The 17,995-nt window shown below is 40.6% G+C and overlaps 2 protein-coding genes across 23 annotated transcripts in view; both read left to right on the top strand.

Annotated features, from left to right (window-relative positions):
* map2 (microtubule-associated protein 2) overlaps positions 1 to 2,949 on the top strand; it is a 288,679-nt gene extending 285,730 nt beyond the window's left edge. For all 17 annotated transcript variants that reach the window (XM_073046811.1, XM_073046804.1, XM_073046820.1 and 14 more), the window contains one exon: positions 649 to 2,949. In XM_073046811.1, coding sequence (XP_072902912.1) covers positions 649 to 864 — 216 coding nt within the window. In that variant the 3' untranslated portion in view covers positions 865 to 2,949. The remainder of the gene's footprint in view (positions 1 to 648) is intronic.
* Positions 2,950 to 9,862: 6,913 nt separating this feature from the next.
* unc80 (unc-80 homolog (C. elegans)) overlaps positions 9,863 to 17,995 on the top strand; it is a 214,181-nt gene continuing 206,048 nt past the window's right edge. For 4 of the 6 annotated variants that reach the window (XM_073046802.1, XM_073046797.1, XM_073046798.1 and 1 more), the window contains exon 1: positions 9,890 to 10,087. In XM_073046802.1, coding sequence (XP_072902903.1) covers positions 9,996 to 10,087 — 92 coding nt within the window. In that variant the 5' untranslated portion in view covers positions 9,890 to 9,995. Of the gene's footprint in view, positions 10,088 to 17,995 lie in introns of all 6 variants that reach the window. The other 2 variants (XM_073046800.1, XM_073046799.1) reach the window with 2 other exon arrangements.

Raw genomic sequence — 17,995 nt, 5'->3', positions numbered from 1 at the left:
TCAAGATATCCATTTACCATGTTATATTGTGGAAAAATGAAATCATAATATTATATCATGAAGTATTACTGCAGATGTACTGTGGGGAGCATTCCAATTGGTTGTGTCGGTGTCTGTTTTGGGTGGGGGGGTGGTTGGCACAGCACAGAAGTAAATAAGCTGCAGAAATTTGTAAACTCGGTCATCTCCATCATGAGCACTAGCCTCCCCAGCATCCAGGACATTGACAAGGAGCAATGCCTTAAAAGAGCTGCATTCATCATTAAGGACCTCCATCACCCAGGACATGCCTTCTTCTCACTGCTACCATCAGAGAGGAAGTACAGGGGCCTGAAGATGCACACTCAATGATTCAGGAATAGATTCTTCCTCTCTGCCATCAGATTTCTGAATGGACATTGAACTCACGCATACTATCTCACTACATTTTTTTCTCTTTTTGCCCTACTTATTTAATAAATATATACACACTTTAATTTAGTTTTTATTATTATATACAGTATTGCAATGTACTGCTGCCACATAAGAACAAATTTCGTGACATATCGTGATATTAAACCTGATTCTGATTACCTGTTACAATTTAAGTCGAATTGTCTGCTATTGTTTCCTCCAGTGATATGAATATTCCTTTGACTTTCTGAATAGATTGAAAGCCACAAGCTTAGCTTCCGTGAGAATGCCAGGGCTCGTGTGGACCATGGAGCAGATATTGTCACTCAGTCCCCAGGACGATCCGGTGCCACAACTCCTCACAGACTCAGCAACGTCTCTTCTTCTGGAAGCATCAACTTAATGGAATCACCACAACTTGCCACACTTGCTGATGATGTTACTGCTGCACTAGCCAAGCAAGGATTGTGATTTTGCTGATCAAAATTGTTATTGTTTGTTTGTAGCATGTGCTTTGAGCCTTCACAAGCTCAAAGTGGGATTGTGTTTATTCCTTTCAATTAACTATTGATCATGTCCTCAGACTGTAGTGAATAAAAACAAAATCTTGTTTCCATTCATGCCAGGTGTTTCTGGCTTTAAATGGTAACAACTGCTGTACATCACACTTAGCAATGTTGTTCTCAGCTCTGCTTGCATGGACTGATGACAAATACATTTATAATGTTTCATGCCTGAAGGCAGTGTTGAAATGGATCAGTACTCAGAAAGCAGCTGACATACTTTATTCCCAGCTCCTCATCCTATGTTGAATGAATTCTTCCTTGGACGTGAGGGAGGGTACCTATTCTTAATATTTATTGCAGGATAAATTAATACATAATCGTATTTTAAGGGAATAAAGGAGCAGACCCAGAAACTAGTAATATGTGTAAAGTATCCCTGAATTGCATTCTGTTCAGGAAAGTAAAGCAGTTTATTATGTTGAGAATTGGAAGTATTAATGCCAAAACATGATGTGACCACACATTATTGTGCTCATCCACAAAAAGGTAGTGTTTTGCATTTTTATAATACAAGTTGTAACAAAAATGGGAATTAAGTTGTTCAGAAATATTATGTAGCTACTTCACGTAAATAAGATGCAAATCCAATGTTGTGGATCTGTATCTAACTAGAATGTCAGTTCAGTGCTAGATTTCTCTATATGCTGATTTTTCATATTTTGTTTGATCAGTTGTTTGATATATAGTACATATATATGCAGTTTGTACTGTATATATATTATATATATACGGTATAATAGATATCCTCTGTGGCCAGTGTGTTATCCCTTATATACTTGGAAGTTATGCTTTTATTCACAGTATCTGTGTTTCTGCACCTTTTGGTGTTACTGTTTAGGATAAGGTAGCCATTAGCAGTTATACTTGTTAGATTTATCTCTCAAAAAAATAGCATGAAGTGCTTACTGTAACAACCAAAAGTTATGACCTTAGTGCCAGATGAGTTTGTTGATGTATTGCTAGCTAAAAGATTCAAGCAATTGCTTTGTAGAGTTTTGATGTACTGAGGGGGTCACATAGCATTTGGTGTGTGCTGTTTTTTGCTTATTTCACTTTGCAAGACAGTTTAGGTAGTGAAGGCCAATTAAAAAGAAAGGGTGTTTTTTTTAATACATACGCTATGGAATCAGGATATTGAGCATTTTGTTCCAAATGTGTTGGCCTCAGTTCAAAGTCACTGAAGCTACATTCACAAGATGTTTCTTGGAATTGTAACAAAATACTTTATTTTCAATGTTCAGTTCAAATTGAGATTTAGAAATTAATTGGTAACTACAAGAATGAAATCATAGGTTTATAATGCATTTTCAAAGGTTGTCGAGAGGCAGTATCTTCAGGATGAATAGACTGGAAGTCAAAACTGATATAAAAAAATTTGAAGATAAGTTTTGTAATTGCTACAGCCTGCTACCAAGGGTGATTGTAGATATTAATGTAATCAACAACTACATCTTTAACAATATTAATCAAATTAAGACCTTGTTTTTCACTAGCCTGTAAAAAAAAAATGCTTTGGAAATTAAATTAACCTTTTGTAAAAGAAAACAACAATGTATTTTAAGATTATCTGAATATGTTGAAAGCAATGCTGCATATTTTCATTGAGATACAGCTTGTATTGAAGAATACAGGATACTGTAGCAGGAAGTGATGGAAAGGATCATTGTTGAGGTGGTGTTGCATTTTAAATGAAAGTGTTACTGATATTATCTTGCCAAGTCACTCCAACAAAATTTGAAAACAAAAATACTGAAACGTTTTAGAACAGGTGAAAAAAATAGGGCAAAACGAAGATACGTTGTCCTGGTATAGGCTGTGGGATTTTAATGTGCTTTAGAGAATGTGTTTTATATCCAATCATTCCAGAGTCTGCTAAAATAGAAAATTTCGGGATTGGCCAGTGTTAGCTTGTATGTTTTAAGTAAAATTTGCACTTGTGTTTGTTGCTGTAGAGTGATTTGCAGAATAAATTGCTTCTCATCTGACACTAGTTAAAGTTCTGTGCTGTTTATTTTTGAAACAGGGCAATATAGAAACTTTGCCCGAGATTAAGGCAGGCTGCTGAAAAGGTCTAAGCCCAGACAATGCTAGGTCATTAAAACTATGAATTACTTTCCTGACACTGTTGACATTGCTAGTTTTTGAGGAGCGATTCAGTTACAAGTTAAATAAGTCAAATTTTGCACCATACACATATGGATGACTTTGTGATGGAATTTCACTTTCTTTTCCCTTGTGGCCTTCTGCTAAGTATTGGATTGAATTTAGTTGCATTTTGGATGTACATTTTTCCATTTATAACTGTATGGTTTTTTTGGTCAGGATAAAGTACGGATGTCATAATATACTATTTGTGTTCTGAGTATACAATTTGTACCCTTACATTATCTCTGAATCAAGTATTATGGATTGCAAAGAAGAAAGTGCTGGAAATACTCAGCAGATCAAGTAGCATCTTTGGAGAAGAAGAAGTCCTAAGACAAACATCATTCATCAGAACTCTTAACTGAAGAAAAACATATATAAATCAAAGATGTTTCAATGTAAAAGAAATGGATAGGACAAAAGGAATGCTTGTGATTAAGTGGAGACTAAGGTGATGTTGGGCTAGCAGAGAGAGATGTTTGAAGGTTATCAATCAATGATCTCTCTAGAGGAGCTGGAAATAAAAGGAGATTCATGGACAGACAAAAAACAATAGAGATCAAACTGCGATATGTTAACCACAGCAGCTGCTGAACATATGAAATAAAGGAGAATGATGGAAATACTCAGAAGATTAGGCAGCATCTAAGGGAGGAGTGAGAGAGAAAAACTGAATTAACATTAGTTCAAAGAACAGAACTATTACTACTGACTAGGCATGTACTGGCCCACAGGGCAACATCGAATTAAACTATTTCAAATAATCAACCTTTTCACTTTGTTAAAGGATGAGTTAATTCTGATAAAAGTCATTAGTGTTATGATGTTCAATTTTTCTTACAAGTTTTTCAGCTTCTTCACTCATTTACTAATAAACTTCCAATTCATTATTGATCAATATTATTCATGTTGTATGCTTTCATTGCATGTAGATTTCCCAGTGGTTAATATATAGTTTCTCAAAATTCTTCTGATACTTTAAGAGATCTGAACCCTTCCTAAATAGTAAAAAATAATTGAAAAATCTATTTAATGTTTCTGTTAAGGTAGTATGAATTTCTAAGCTTTTTAGTGTCTCAATTGCAATTAGAGGGCAAACCTTCCTCCAGTTTTTGATAACTCCAGTCTTAAGACACTTCTTGTTGTTCACAACCTAAATGTCTTTCCAGACCCAGAATCAAACACAGAAATTCACATGGGTAGAATTTCCACATTTTCACTCCACTCCTTGATTCCCTAGCTCATTTGAACTCTCTCAGTCTTGACTATCGCCACCATCGTCTCCACAGTTCTCTTTTCCATGAAGTTTGAAAGATTTACACGAGTGAGAATACATCCTTTTTGAACTTGGTTTTAAATGTGTACTCAGTTTCAAAGCTTAAATGTGCTTTTATATCCAAATACACTTCTCTAACATTGTACTTTTCCTTCTCAGAATTAAAATTAGATTTAATATCACTGGTATTTCACAAAATTTGTTATCTTTCTTTCATTTTTACACTTTTTAAATAAAGCAATAGCACAGGGATCAATTTCTTTCCTTGGCTGCAAAAGCAATCTGGCTTATGAGACTCAGGGCATCTCCAAGAAGTAAAATCAGAACTGATGCACCCATTTTCTATTGTCCAGTTTGTGCCAGTTTCAGCATATACATTTTCTGTACTGTATTTGATACTGACATTTCCTACTAATTAAAAGGGACAAATCACAACTGAAAGTAAAACAATCTTCTAGTCATCAAGTAGCATACATACAACTGAAATTTATTGTTTGATAATCCTTCCACATGTTACCTTTCTTTCTGAGGTATATGGTATTAGTAAGGGAGCTTATGACAAAACTATTAAGTAATCCAAATATTTATCATCACACAGCTTTACAAGCTGCTATCAAACAGCTAACTTCAATACATTAATGGTATTAGTTTTACCAATCGGTTTACTGTATCTCTCAGTGGTGAAGGAATGAGCTGTTTCTTTCACCATGTACAGGTACCCTGATCCTGCATGGATTTAGCAGTACTGGTTTCAACTTATCTGCCATCTTTTCTAGCACGGTGCACCAGTGAACAGGTCAAGAAGCAGTGAAACTCAAAAGTCAGTCAAACTATAGTATCTTAATTCTTACAAATAGACTGCAAACCAAGAAATGTGGAAGCAGAAAATAATAATTACAGATGTAACTAAGAACTAGTAAGCATTTTTATGTCTTCATTTTAGTTCTAAAAATTGAGTCACTGGTAAAATTAATAATTTGGGGCCTACACCCACTGATCAATAATCACCGATTCAGTAACTATCAATAATTGACTTTTGAACAATTTCACCTATTTGCAGTGTGGATATCAGGCTTACATTGTTACATTGTATTAAGGTTATCATTGATCACTACAAGAGTACATGCTCTTAAAGTGATCTCTGCCTTTAAATGTTTGCATGTGATGTGAATACCGGAAGTTGCCATTGGGTTTACACTGTAATAACAGGTATGCTGACAACTTTGCTTTCGCTGTTTCAACAAATTCAGTCCATTCACTTTTATTTTTGAAATACTTTGTTATACTGATGACTTCAAAGGACTAAAGCATAGATACTGACAAAATGCAAGATTAGCACATGCTCGTGTTGGTAAGAAAGAAAATCACTATTTGGAAAAATGTAATATGGTTCTTTAATTTCATGCTGCATCACTCTGTAGTACAGGGTTGGGGTGGGCCGAGCTACGGCACAGCACCGAAAGAAGCTACAGTAAGTTGGAGAATTAGTCAGCTCCATCTTGGATATGAACCGCCTTATTACCCAAGACATCTTCAAGGAGTGGTGCCTCAGAAAGGTGGTGTCCATTATTAAGGATACCTCATCCAGGGCATGCCGTCTTCTCATTGTTACCATCAGGAAGGAGGTATAGAAGCCTGAAAACACACACTCAGCAATTCAGGAACATTTTCTGCCCCTCTGCCATATGATTCCTAAATGGACATTGAGCCCATGAACACTACCTCATTTTTAAAATATATATTTCTGTTCTGCACTTTTTAATCTGTTCAATACACACTGTAATTGATTAATTTATTAGTTTATTTTTTTCCTTTCTGATATCATGTATTGCATTGAACTGTTGCTGCTAAGTTAACAAATTTAATGACACGTGCCAATGATGATAAACCTGATTCTGATTCCTATCACTAGATATAATCCTTATACACTGAGAGTAAAATTGAATTGTACATGAACAAGGTTTTTTATGATTATTTGTACAAAGATACTTCCACTGGAAACATCATCAATAATCATCTGCTACTTCACTGAGACTGGTAAAAACCATAATGCATACTATATTGCAACAAAAATCCCACAATCAGATCTGATCTTCACTTACATATGGGTAATCTACCCTTGTGTTATTCCCTTGCAAAAAGACAAACCAGTCTCTAAATCTGCTAATACTTTTTATGATTTTCCATGGTCTTCTGAGTTTCTGAGATTGCTATGTCCAGATAGAAAAGGACACCAGATATTGTTTCACTGTTTCCTTCTTGGGTAATCCCTTGAGACTGACGATGACTTGCTTTTGTTCCAGTTCTGAAATAGCTGATGAGGCCAATATTGTTCCTTCCTTCTCCACCAATAGAGCATTTGGTGCTTGATAGGACCAGTAAGAAAGATGCTTGGGAGGTACTGTGCACTTCCATTACCTAAACAGGTTTTGGCCCAAAATGGCAACAGCTTGTTTCTTCGTGCAGGCAAGGCTTGGCTTGTTGAGTGTTTATTCAGAGTTTCTGTGTACGCCCAATAGGTGACTCTGGCTTCCAGTGTAGTTCATTTTCCCCTTTGAACAGTTATGGTCAGAGATTCTCATGAGTTCATGGAGGTTACGCATTTGAGAACATTATTAACCTTGTAATCTATTGAGATAACAGCTCAAGATAGTGTTTGCTTCAGGAATGCAGTGGAGCCCCAAATGAATGATTTAAGGACTCAAAAGCAACTTGAGGTCTCATTTAAAACACGTTTTTCCCATTTAGCTCTCCTAGGCCTGAGATTTCTCAGTGGTAGCAAGCTCAGTGGTGATAGCTGGCATAGAGGAATAATTGGGTTGGGAGAAGATATGTAGTCAAGCAGGGGTGAGGAAATACAGTAGCAACTTCCATATCCACTATGAGGCGATGATGGGAGGGACTTTGACATCCAAATAGTCTGTCAACATGGAGCAGCTACTGTCAGTCCCCAGCAGTAGTTTGAAAGTCACTATGCCCCACATCTCACTGCTGAACAGAAGTACCATTCACCCTGGCCCTTGTAGGTAGCCTCTGCAACATTGATTGGTGGTCAGAGATTCAATGTTGCAAAACAGCCATTAGATGAATGAGCCCTCACCCAGGGACATGACACAGCAGTGGGATGAGTAAGTATTTCTATCAGGTTACAGGTACAGCAGTGCGAACAGTAAAATATCTCCATAAATAATGAAAACCTCAAACATAAACAGACGCTGGAAATCTACAATAAAGATCCCTACACAGGTTGGACTGCATCTGTGGTAAAAGAAGAATTAAATGTTCAGGTCTAAGACCCTTTGCCGGCATGGTCTTCAAGCTGTGGTACTAACTCTCGTGTCTCTCTGGATAGATGTGTCCTGTGACTGTGTTTCAGCATTTTGTTTCTTCTTGTCCCTATATAAGGCTGTAATGATCTTTTGCCATTGCCAGTTCCATTTGTGCTCTGGGTCCTGGGAATTCAGCTTCAGTTCTAAATGAGTTATGAAGGCATCCTTGGATATTCCTCTTTGTGTTGGTATGGGAAGATGGAATTGAGATAGATCAGGGACGTTCTGAAGGATTTGGTCTGACTCTTGTTTGAAAAGTATTATCCCCACTTTAGAACTGCCTACATAAGGGTAGCTTTCCTGAGGAAATGAGATGAAGTGTCTAGCAGGACACTTTATACCACCTTCGCACAAAAAATTCAGGTACACCTGTCTGATAATGATCCCCAGCATATGTGGCTGGGCATCAAGGACAAAACTAATTATGCAAGGAAAAGCAGCATAGACTGTACCAGTGATGCCTCGACTCCTAATGCTCTAAGGAGCTTGTATGAATGCTTCAAAGCATGCAATACAATACCAGTCATGAAAGCTATCCCCTTTCCAGGTGAGCAGCCACTATCTGTAAGAGCAGCAGATGTGAGAAGCACTCTGCATAAAGTCAATCCCCATAAGGCAGCCAGCCCAGACAACATTCCAGGAGGAGTGCTTGGAGTATGCACACCAGCTCACAGACGTCTTTGTAGACATCGTCAACACTTCACTCATCCAGACAGCATCATCCATATATCAAAGAACTCTACACCTTCATAAGTAAATGTTTATTACCCAATAGCACTAACACCAACCATCATGAAGTGCTTTGAATGGCAGTTAATGGCTTATATCAAAAACTCCATTATTGCAACATTGGGCACTCACCAACATGCTTACTGACAACTGCTGTATGATAGATGCTATAGCATCTGCCTTGCACATGACCCTGACACACCTAGAAAACAAGGACACTTCTGTCAGAATGCTGTTTCTGGATTTCAGTTCGGCAATTGTCCCCCAGACCTTGGTGAACAAACTCCTACTCCTCCGTTTAAATACACCACTGTACAACCGGATGTTGGACTTCTTGACAAACAAACCTCAGATAGACCGGATGCACAACCGTTCTTCCCTCCCTATCATCCCCAAGACAGAGTCCCCCCAGGGCTGTGTGCTGATCCCATTGCTCTGCTCGCACATGACTGCACAGCCAACCGCCCGAGCAATCACATCATCAAGTTTGCCGATGACATGACAGTGGTGGGGGTCATCAGCACAGACAGGAGGTGGAAGAACTCAAGGCCTGGTGTCAGGCAAATAACCTCTCCCTTCATGTCAACAAGACAAAGAAGATGGTAATTGACCAGGAGAACTCTTCCCCCTTTATATCGAAGGCATAGCAGTTTCAACCTCCTGGGAGTGCAGATCACACGCAACCTGTCATGCTCCCAGAGCACATCCTACTCAGCCAGGAAAGCTCACCAAAGCCTCTACGTTCTGAGGATACTGAAGAGAGCTGGACTTGGCACATCCATACTCGCGTCATTCTAAAGATGCACAGGAAAAAGCATCCTAATGATCTGCTTTACTGCTTGGCATGGAAACTGCACTGCATTGGATAGGAAGGCTCTACAATGGGTAGTCAAAACTGCCCAACACATTACTGGCACTAGCTTACCTTCCATCAAGGACATGTATACGGAAAAAGGCCAGTAACATCGTAAAAGCTACCACCCACCCTGCTTGTGGATGTTTGTCCCATTCCCACGGGGAGGAGCCCATCTAGCAAACACACAGTTACTTTCCCCAAGCAGTGAAGCTGATCAACACCTCCATCACTACTTCATTATTTCCCATCAGTCGCCTTATGTACAGCCTAGTGTTACTTTTTGGACATACATTCAATCGATGTATATAATCTAATGTATTTATATTTTTGTGGGGGTTTTTTATGTTCGCTATCTTTTATGGGTTTTTTTTTTGATGCTGTATCGGATCCGGAGTAACAATTGTTTCGTTCTCCTTACACTTGTGTACAGGAAGTGACATTAGACTAACCTGAATTTCTGCAGTTTGCAGGAAACGGCACACTTGGCTGGAGGGATGCTGCACGGCATTGAGATGAGTATCGCGCTGGGCGCAGAGCAACGCCTTCACCAGCACTTGCAGAGCGCCGCAGCGCTGCCGGGGAGTGATTGACAGGCGGGCAGGGAGCGGGTAGAGCTGGGGGTGCGGACAGCAGGTTGCTGACGCTGGAGGCGCAAGGCTGCAGCCGGGAGGCGATTCGGAGGTGGAAGCCGAGCTGCGGCCATGGTGAAGCGCAAAAGCTCGGAGGATGTGGAGCGGGAGTGCGGCCGCGGTATCCCTCTGCCCATCCAGACCTTCTTGTGGCGGCAGACCAGGTAGATCTCGGGATATCTTGTCTCTACCCGAGAGCTGGCGCTGGGAAACGGGAATGGGGACAGATTGATACAGGGGTGAACGGGGCCATTCGGACCATCTGACCCGTGCCAGCCTTCTCGTTAACGCTCTCCACTCGCTCCTCCGCTTCTCTTGACAATTGCTCATTTCCCAGCATGTAGTAAAAATGGGCAAAAATAATAACTAATTGATACTATATTAATTATTATTATTATTATTACTATTGAATCGCCGTCATCCTTTCCAGCAGAGCATTGCGGAGGCTAACACCTGCTGCATAAATTGTTGCCGATGTTGATCTCCCGAAATACGTCAACAAGTACTGCGGTCATCTGACATGTCTGGTTTTCTTTGAGCTAGGGCCCTTGATTTGAAATTCGCCTTATGATGCATTTGATAATTTGTTTTGGTTTTATTATCAGATATAATTAAGGCTGAACTGCGTCGGGGAGCCGTTCGCAGCCGCTGAAAGCTCGTTGCGTTATTGCTAGTGCAGTCTGCTGGAGGGGTTCAGGGGAGGAGCGAGAAAATGTTGAGGATTCTTCCCTACCCGCTTCTCCCAGATGCTGCTGGACCGCTGAGATGCTCCAGCAGATTCTGCTGTTTTGATTTACGGTAGTATCTGCAATTTCCCGTGTCTCCGCTAGTTCCCAGGCTGATGACAATCACTTGCGAGGGCTACCAATCTTTCTCAACAGGTGGGGTGGCAGGGCGCAAAAGAAACTGAGGGCGATGAAGTGCAGAGAGAAACACAAGCTTGAAGGAGGGTGGAGAGAGAGTGAAAGAAAAGCAAATTGGAGAAGGGAGAAACACATGAAAAGCAGATATTACACACATATGGGGGTAAGGAGCACCATGAACGAGTAATAAAGTAGCATTGAAGTCAAAGTTGAATCAGCAATTTTTTTTTGAACAGACATGGGTTCTAAGGCCTGATTGGGTTACTCCTGTTTCTTATGAAGGAGGGCATGAAACAGAATGAAGCATTCTGCACTCAGTAGAGTTCAGAAGTTTGAGAAGGGATTTCATTGAAACCTATTTAATATTATAAGGCCTAGATAGAGTGGATGTGGAGAGAATGTTCCCTATAGCAGGGGAGTCGGGAACCAGAGAGCACAGCTCAGAATAGAGGGACATCCTCTTAGAATGAAGATGAAGTTCTTTAGCCAGAGAATGGTGAATCTGTGGAATTTGTTGCCACAGATAGTGGTCGAGGCCAAGTCATTGGGTTTATTTACAACAGAGGTTTAGAGGTTCTTCATTAGTAAGCTTGTCAAAGGTTATGGGGAGAAGGAAGTGAGATAATGGGAGTGAGATAATCAACATGATAGAATGACTGAGCAGGCACGATGGGCCCAATGGCCTAATTCTGCCCCTATGTCTCATAGTCATACGGTCTTATGGAAGAGTTTACACTGGTCTGTAAAATATGTTATCCATGTGGCATTGGAATGGCACTTACTCTCAAAATTCATCCGAAGTTTTGGTTTCTACCCACAATGTCTAAGGGATAAATTTCCTTTTTCTTTTAAATGAAACTTAGAATTTGCAGTCTTCCATGTGAAGCTGTGATCTTGGGAGCAGGAGAGTCAGTGTTCTGCCTCTAGAGGTGCTGTTCATTTTGTACAAATATCACTTCCTATTCATAAGCTTCTTTTAACATCTTAACGTGGATTTCAAGTTGGGACAAACATGGTAGAAAAACATCCATCTCCATCCACACTTTATTTGCCCTGGAAACAGCAATATCCTTTCAAAAAGTTTTCGCATTAAAATCCCTGAAGAAAGCTTCTGGCTCAGGTGATTTTTGAGAAGGTGTTTAATTCCCTATCTGCACACAATACGCTGCAAGGGCAGTAGAGTCAAAAGGTAACTCGCCTTCAAAGGCATCACTGTGGACTGTATAAGCCTCTGAGTGTCATGTACTATACTACAATGTCAGCTTCCAACCCCAGCAACGTCGATCGCCAAGCCCTGAAAGTGAGGTAAGAATGTGACGCTATTGATCGTTACTTCACGATGCTTAAGCAAGACAGCGCTTAGCACAGCTGCCACATGAGCTCGCGCCATTGCTGAAGCAGCAAGAATAAGAACAGCGAATGCTAAGTGCGAAGCTGAGATGCTAATCGAGAAAGCTGGTTAAACATGGAGAAAGCTCACAATGAATGCAATGAGTTACAAAGAGGGCACTCGAGGAGGAGTGCAAAGCAAAGGCGTATGTATGAAGCAGCAGCTGACTTGGACAGTGGTGGTTGTCTCTCTGGGAAGGTGACTGAAGAGCTGGCCACTGGTGCAATCCCTCTATTACAATATGGTTGTTCAACAGAGGAGGAAATCAAAGCAGCCGACAATGATAGGCGTCAGCTTCCTGTCATGCTTCACACTTAATTTTTACCCAGTCCTCCTCCTAAACTTGCATCCTCTGCTCCAGATTCAAACCCAAAGAAAGATGAGCTTGCATTTAATGTACAAATTGAGAAGTGCCCAAAGTCACCCAACTTGGGGTTACATGGGTGTTCACACTCAGTTAAGGGCACGCAGGGGCTGAGCACAGCACCGCGTGCCTCAGTGGCTACTACAGATCCAACTGCTCAGCCCTCGTTCGCTGCACCAGGCAGATCAGCACTGGACAATCGCCTGAGTGAGATGCCGAGGCTGGCTCGGGGAGCCCTGGGGAAGAATGTGGACGTCTGTCATTTGGAGAGTAGTGGAGAATCTGGGGGGATGGCGGGGAGAACTGGAAAAACACCAGCAACGTATCGCAGAACACAGAGGGACATACCGTGCAGCAAGCAGCCGTGGTCTCAAGGAAACTGAGCCAAAAACCTATTGACAGCCCAGGAGAATTCGACCCAGATACAGCTGTAAATCCAGGGTCAGCGCCTTGGCCTACTTGTTCCAGAATGCCCACAGCAGAGACCGACGTGGAGCCAGATGGACATCCATCAGATGTAGCTACTTCCCTGTATATTCTAAAGAAATGCCTGGAACGTCAGATGATACCAGAAGCAGAGTTGGTGAGTTTGTCACGGAGTCAATAGGAGGGAGGTCTGCTTACCCTTGGAACTCTTTGACTGTGACCATATTCCCAACTACGGGGATGAAATCCCAACCCCTGAAGCAGCACACGGTTGTTCTCATCTTCAGGACATAGTTCACAAGATCCGCCCCCCCACCCCCAACTCGTCTCTTCTGCTGAGATTCTCCTGTTGCTCAGCAGCGACACCATCTGTGCAGAGCATCACAATGCAGGAATCTCTTCCTAACCAAAGTTACCCTCGAGAACTCTGTCCCTTTCTTGACGGTGAGGGGCTACAGTGAGTTGGAGGGCATATTAAGAAGGTACGACTCACTTCAGAGATAACTTACCTAATCGCCAACCTGAGTGCGCACCGTGCCAGAGGTCTGCTCATCAGATATTACGGTGAGCAAGTACGTCATGTTCAAACTGAGAATAGATAAAGACTGCAGTAAGACTGTTTCCAAGACAGACTGCCCATTCTTTTGCCAAAGACGTAATGGAAAGCTCATTTGGCTTTTAGTTTCAGTAGTCAAGTTTGACATGGCGGATGCCAGGTAGGGAGTGTTCTGCCTTTAGAGGCGCTGTTTGTTCTGCATGCAGTTTGTTTTGTACAAACATCACCTACTGCTCATAAGCAAAACACACAAAATGCTGGAGAACTCAGCAGATCAGGCAGCATCTGTGGAAAAGAGTTAACAGTGGACGTTTCAGGCCGAGACCCTTCCTGAAGGACTGAGAAGTAAGGGAGAAGGTGCCTGAATAAAAAGGTTGGGGGACAGGAAATAGGCTAACTAGAAGGTGATAGGTGAAGCCAGGTGGGTGGGAAAGGGCAAGGGCTGGAGAAGAAAGAATCTGAATGGAGAGGAGAGTGGACAATAGAAAAAATGGGAAGGCTGAGGGGACCCGGGAGAAGTAATAGTCAGGCAAGAAAAAGTGCAAGGTTGGAGTGAGAATTTGTTCACGGGGAGGAGAAATTGATATTCGTGCCATCAGGTTGGAGGATACCCAGATGGAATATAAGGTGTTGCTCCTTCGCCGTGAGGGTGGCCTCATCTTGGCACAAGAGGAATGGGAATTAAAATGTTTGGTTGTGGGAAGTCTCGCTTGTGGTCTGTTCTTAAACTGCTTTTTACATCTTTTCCTACATGGGTTAAGTTGGATTTTGACTTGAAGGACACATGGCAGAAAGACATTCATCTCCATCCACTCTTTATTTGCCCTTGAAACAGCAATATCTTTTCAAAAAGTTTTCTCATTTAAAAACCTTAAAGTGTGCCTCCGACTCAGGTAGTTATGGAGAAGATGTTCAACTCCCTGCGTATCTTTACTGTCCTCACAGTGTAACGTGTATAGAGCGAAAATCAGGACTGATTACCGGTCTTTTATTGGGTAAAACAGGAAAGGTTTTTGTCATAGAGTGTACCCAAAGGGAACTTGCACTGTGTCCCTGCTCTGGGTTATGTACTGGCCCAGGGGTTGCTCATGTGTCACTCTGCCCCATCCTCTGACTTTCAGGCAGCTCAATCTGGTTCAGAATAGTTTGGAGATGGTATTTAGATAAAAATAGGCTTTATTGCTTTTGTAAACTTAACTTGAATATTTTTAGTATTTGGAAGTTTTAACTTTTATTAGCAGTTTAAAAATATTTAATCTTAATTTTGAATATTGTTAAATATCAGGAAAAAATCTATTGCATGGATTAAAAAAAAAATATTGATGTAACTGACTGGCAAGGCCAGGATTTATTGACCATGCATAATTGAGGTTGTAGTTAAAGAGCCAACTTCATTGGTAGATCTTTAGTTGCCTAAAACCCCTGGGTCTTCAACTCCAGATTTGTTTATTTGTGCAGTTTCCCCAGTTCCATTGCTGACATTCAAACTCCTGTCTTTGGATCTGTAGTCCAGGCCTTTGGATGCTAGTGGAGTAACTCCTCTCTTCCTTATCCACAGCTTTGCCTTTTGCCCCCATTTTTTGTCTTCTGTGAAAATTACTAGGATGTTTGAGGCTTAGGGAGAGAGGGAGGATGAAGTGTTGGGACTCACCAGAATACTGCTTAATGCTACACACATTTTTTCCCCAGGATGAAAGGATTAATCTGACCAACTGTACACATCTGAGCTACATTCTGTATGTGCAGGCAGGCATTTGGCTGAATCCAGTTTAATTTGGTCCAGTAGTTACAATTAAATCACTGTAAAGAAAGTGAAATAAGGATTGGAATATACACTTATGAAAGACTATTGTGAATGGCAAAGATTAAGACACATTATTCTAAAATCTGCAACATTTTTGATTTCTTCTGAAGGAATTGTATTAATAATCTTTCTAAGTTAGGGAAGTTATTCAGCAACAATGCAGACACAGCTTCATTAAAAATTTGATATTCAACCAATGATTTTTATGGGTTTGTAATGTATTCATAAGTGGATAGATAGGTTCCAGACACATTGCATCAGCATAGATCATCTCTAATAGTAACTGGGATTTTCATGTTTAAGTACATTTAAGCATCGGTCACAAATTACATTCAGTTTTTTCCAGTAACAATCAGTGCTATAAATATGGAAAATTGCTTTGCCTTCATTTTATTACAAGAATCAGGCAGCTTTGATATTTCACCACAGAAAAGGAACCTCTCATTCCTCAAATTGAGCTGCAGCAAAGTGGTGTGGTTGTCCATGACTTGTATTCAATTTGTTTTCACTTTAAATTTTATAAACGCTACATATTGTTAAAAATAATAACATCGTACAAAAATTGGATTTGGATGTTGGTTATATCAATATAATTTTTCTTGAATTGATTGTAATTGATGTTTTTCACTGTAGTTTATTGTGTTCAAGCATCAAAGATTTTTGTGTCAAAGATGATTGATGTTGACAGTACAGAAATATCATGGAACTTATTTTTATTTAAACATTGTGTGTTCTCAGATCTTAGAGTTATTTCTTGTTCTTGATTTGTAAAATATTTCAGACATCCCACCGTAAACAAAGCCAAATATTTTTCCAAGACTTGGTGTTATAGAGAATCTCAACTGAGAGTAGATAAATTGGAAAATGGCATGTGTTTGTGTGCCCTGTGGTTTAGCAACATAAGACCACTGTGATTGAAGGTTTCATAAACATTGCATAACATTTCCAGGAATACATCTAGTTTTACTGAAAATAATTCAGAAGTGTGATGAGAAACACAGGAAGATTTGTAATGTGAGATTGGATGACCCAAATGCGGGCCTTGTATAACACTTGATTAAAGTGGAATGCATATGGGTGTACCTCGAGCTTTGGACTATTTTACTTTGGGGTTAATGGAGTTTTCTGTCACAAAGCGAATTTTGGATCCAGTTTGCCTCAGAATATTAGGTGCCTGCTTTTGTATGTGAAAGAATGCTCCCTGACATTTATGCTTTTTCATTTAATAAAGTACCCACGATAGTTAGAATGCCTATTTTCCAGTAACTTGGAGAGTGGAAGAGCTGGATCCTGAGGTTTAGTGTGGGAAGAATGTACTTCTCCATCTGAATCAGAAGCTATGATTCTCTTCCTCACAATGCATGGTAAAACAGTGTCCGAATGACTGGAATTCCAAGCGAGTGATTTGTCTTTTGTATAGTTTAGTTTATCTGCCAATAACCTGTCAGTAATTGAGTGCCCACTTTAGACTGATCATATACACATTCCATTTTTATTCTTCCCACATCTTTTCCGTGTGCATTGTGAGAATATTGATGGAGGTCAAATGATGTTACATCTGACTTTCCACTCCACACAGCAATCAGCATTAAATCCGGAGCTTGAGCTGAGTCATGCGATCTCAAAGGGCAGAAAAAATATTGTATCTAGTTCCTGGGTTTTGCACCATTGTGATCCCATTCATTTGAATGGAGTTGCAGACTTGGATTAAAATGAAAAATGTACTGCAGAGGAACTGGTCCTTTGGCCAAGCTGTCTGCCAAGCATGATGCCAAATTAAACTATTTCCCTCCATCCCCAGCGTGCTCACATGCATATCTAAAAGCCTAATGAATTTTGTTAGTATATCCGCTTCCACTGCTGTGCTTGGCCGTGCATCCCAGGCACCTGTCATTCTCTGTGTTTTTAAGTAAAAGCTTACCCTGTACATCCCCTTTAAACTTCCCCCTACCTACTCTGCCCTCTAAAGTATGGTATTTGTACCCTGTGAAAATGATTCTGGTTGTTTACCATATCTATGCTTCTCATAACGTTATTAACTGTATCAGATGTTCCCTCAGTCTCTGACTCTTCGGAGAAAATAAATGAAGTTTGTCCAAGCTCTCTTTATAGTTCATATCCTCTAATCTAGGCAGCATCCTTGTAAACCTCTCGGTGCCTTTCCAGAGCCTCCTCATTCCCCGGTAATGGGGTGACCATTACTGTATGCAGTACTCCAGTGTGGTTTTGTAACATGACTTTCTGACTCCTGTTAGCGATGAAGGGAAGCATCTCATATACTGTTTCATAGCCACTCTATCTATTTGCATTGCCACTTCCAGGTAGATATGAACTTGGACCCCAGGATCTCTCTGTACATCAATCCTATGAGAGCCCCTTCACCTTTCCCTTACGTTTGATCTCCGAAGACGCAACATATCATACTTGCCTGGTTTAAATTCCATCTGTCATGTTTCTGCCTGTAACTGATCTACATTATACCCTGTTGTATCTTTTGCCCTTCACTCCACAATTCCGTCAATTTTTGGGTCGCCAATAAACTTGCTAATCAACCTGTCTACACTTTGTCCTAACAGAGGTCTCAGCACTCTTTCCTGTGGAAGGCCGCTGGTCACTGACCTCCAGCCAGAATGACAACATTCCACTACTACCCTCTGTTTTCAATGGGC

Source organism: Hemitrygon akajei, chromosome 5 (assembly GCF_048418815.1).
Source record: "Hemitrygon akajei chromosome 5, sHemAka1.3, whole genome shotgun sequence".
NCBI classification, from domain to species: Eukaryota; Metazoa; Chordata; class Chondrichthyes; order Myliobatiformes; family Dasyatidae; genus Hemitrygon; species Hemitrygon akajei.
This window is presented reverse-complemented; position numbering and strand designations above follow the sequence as displayed.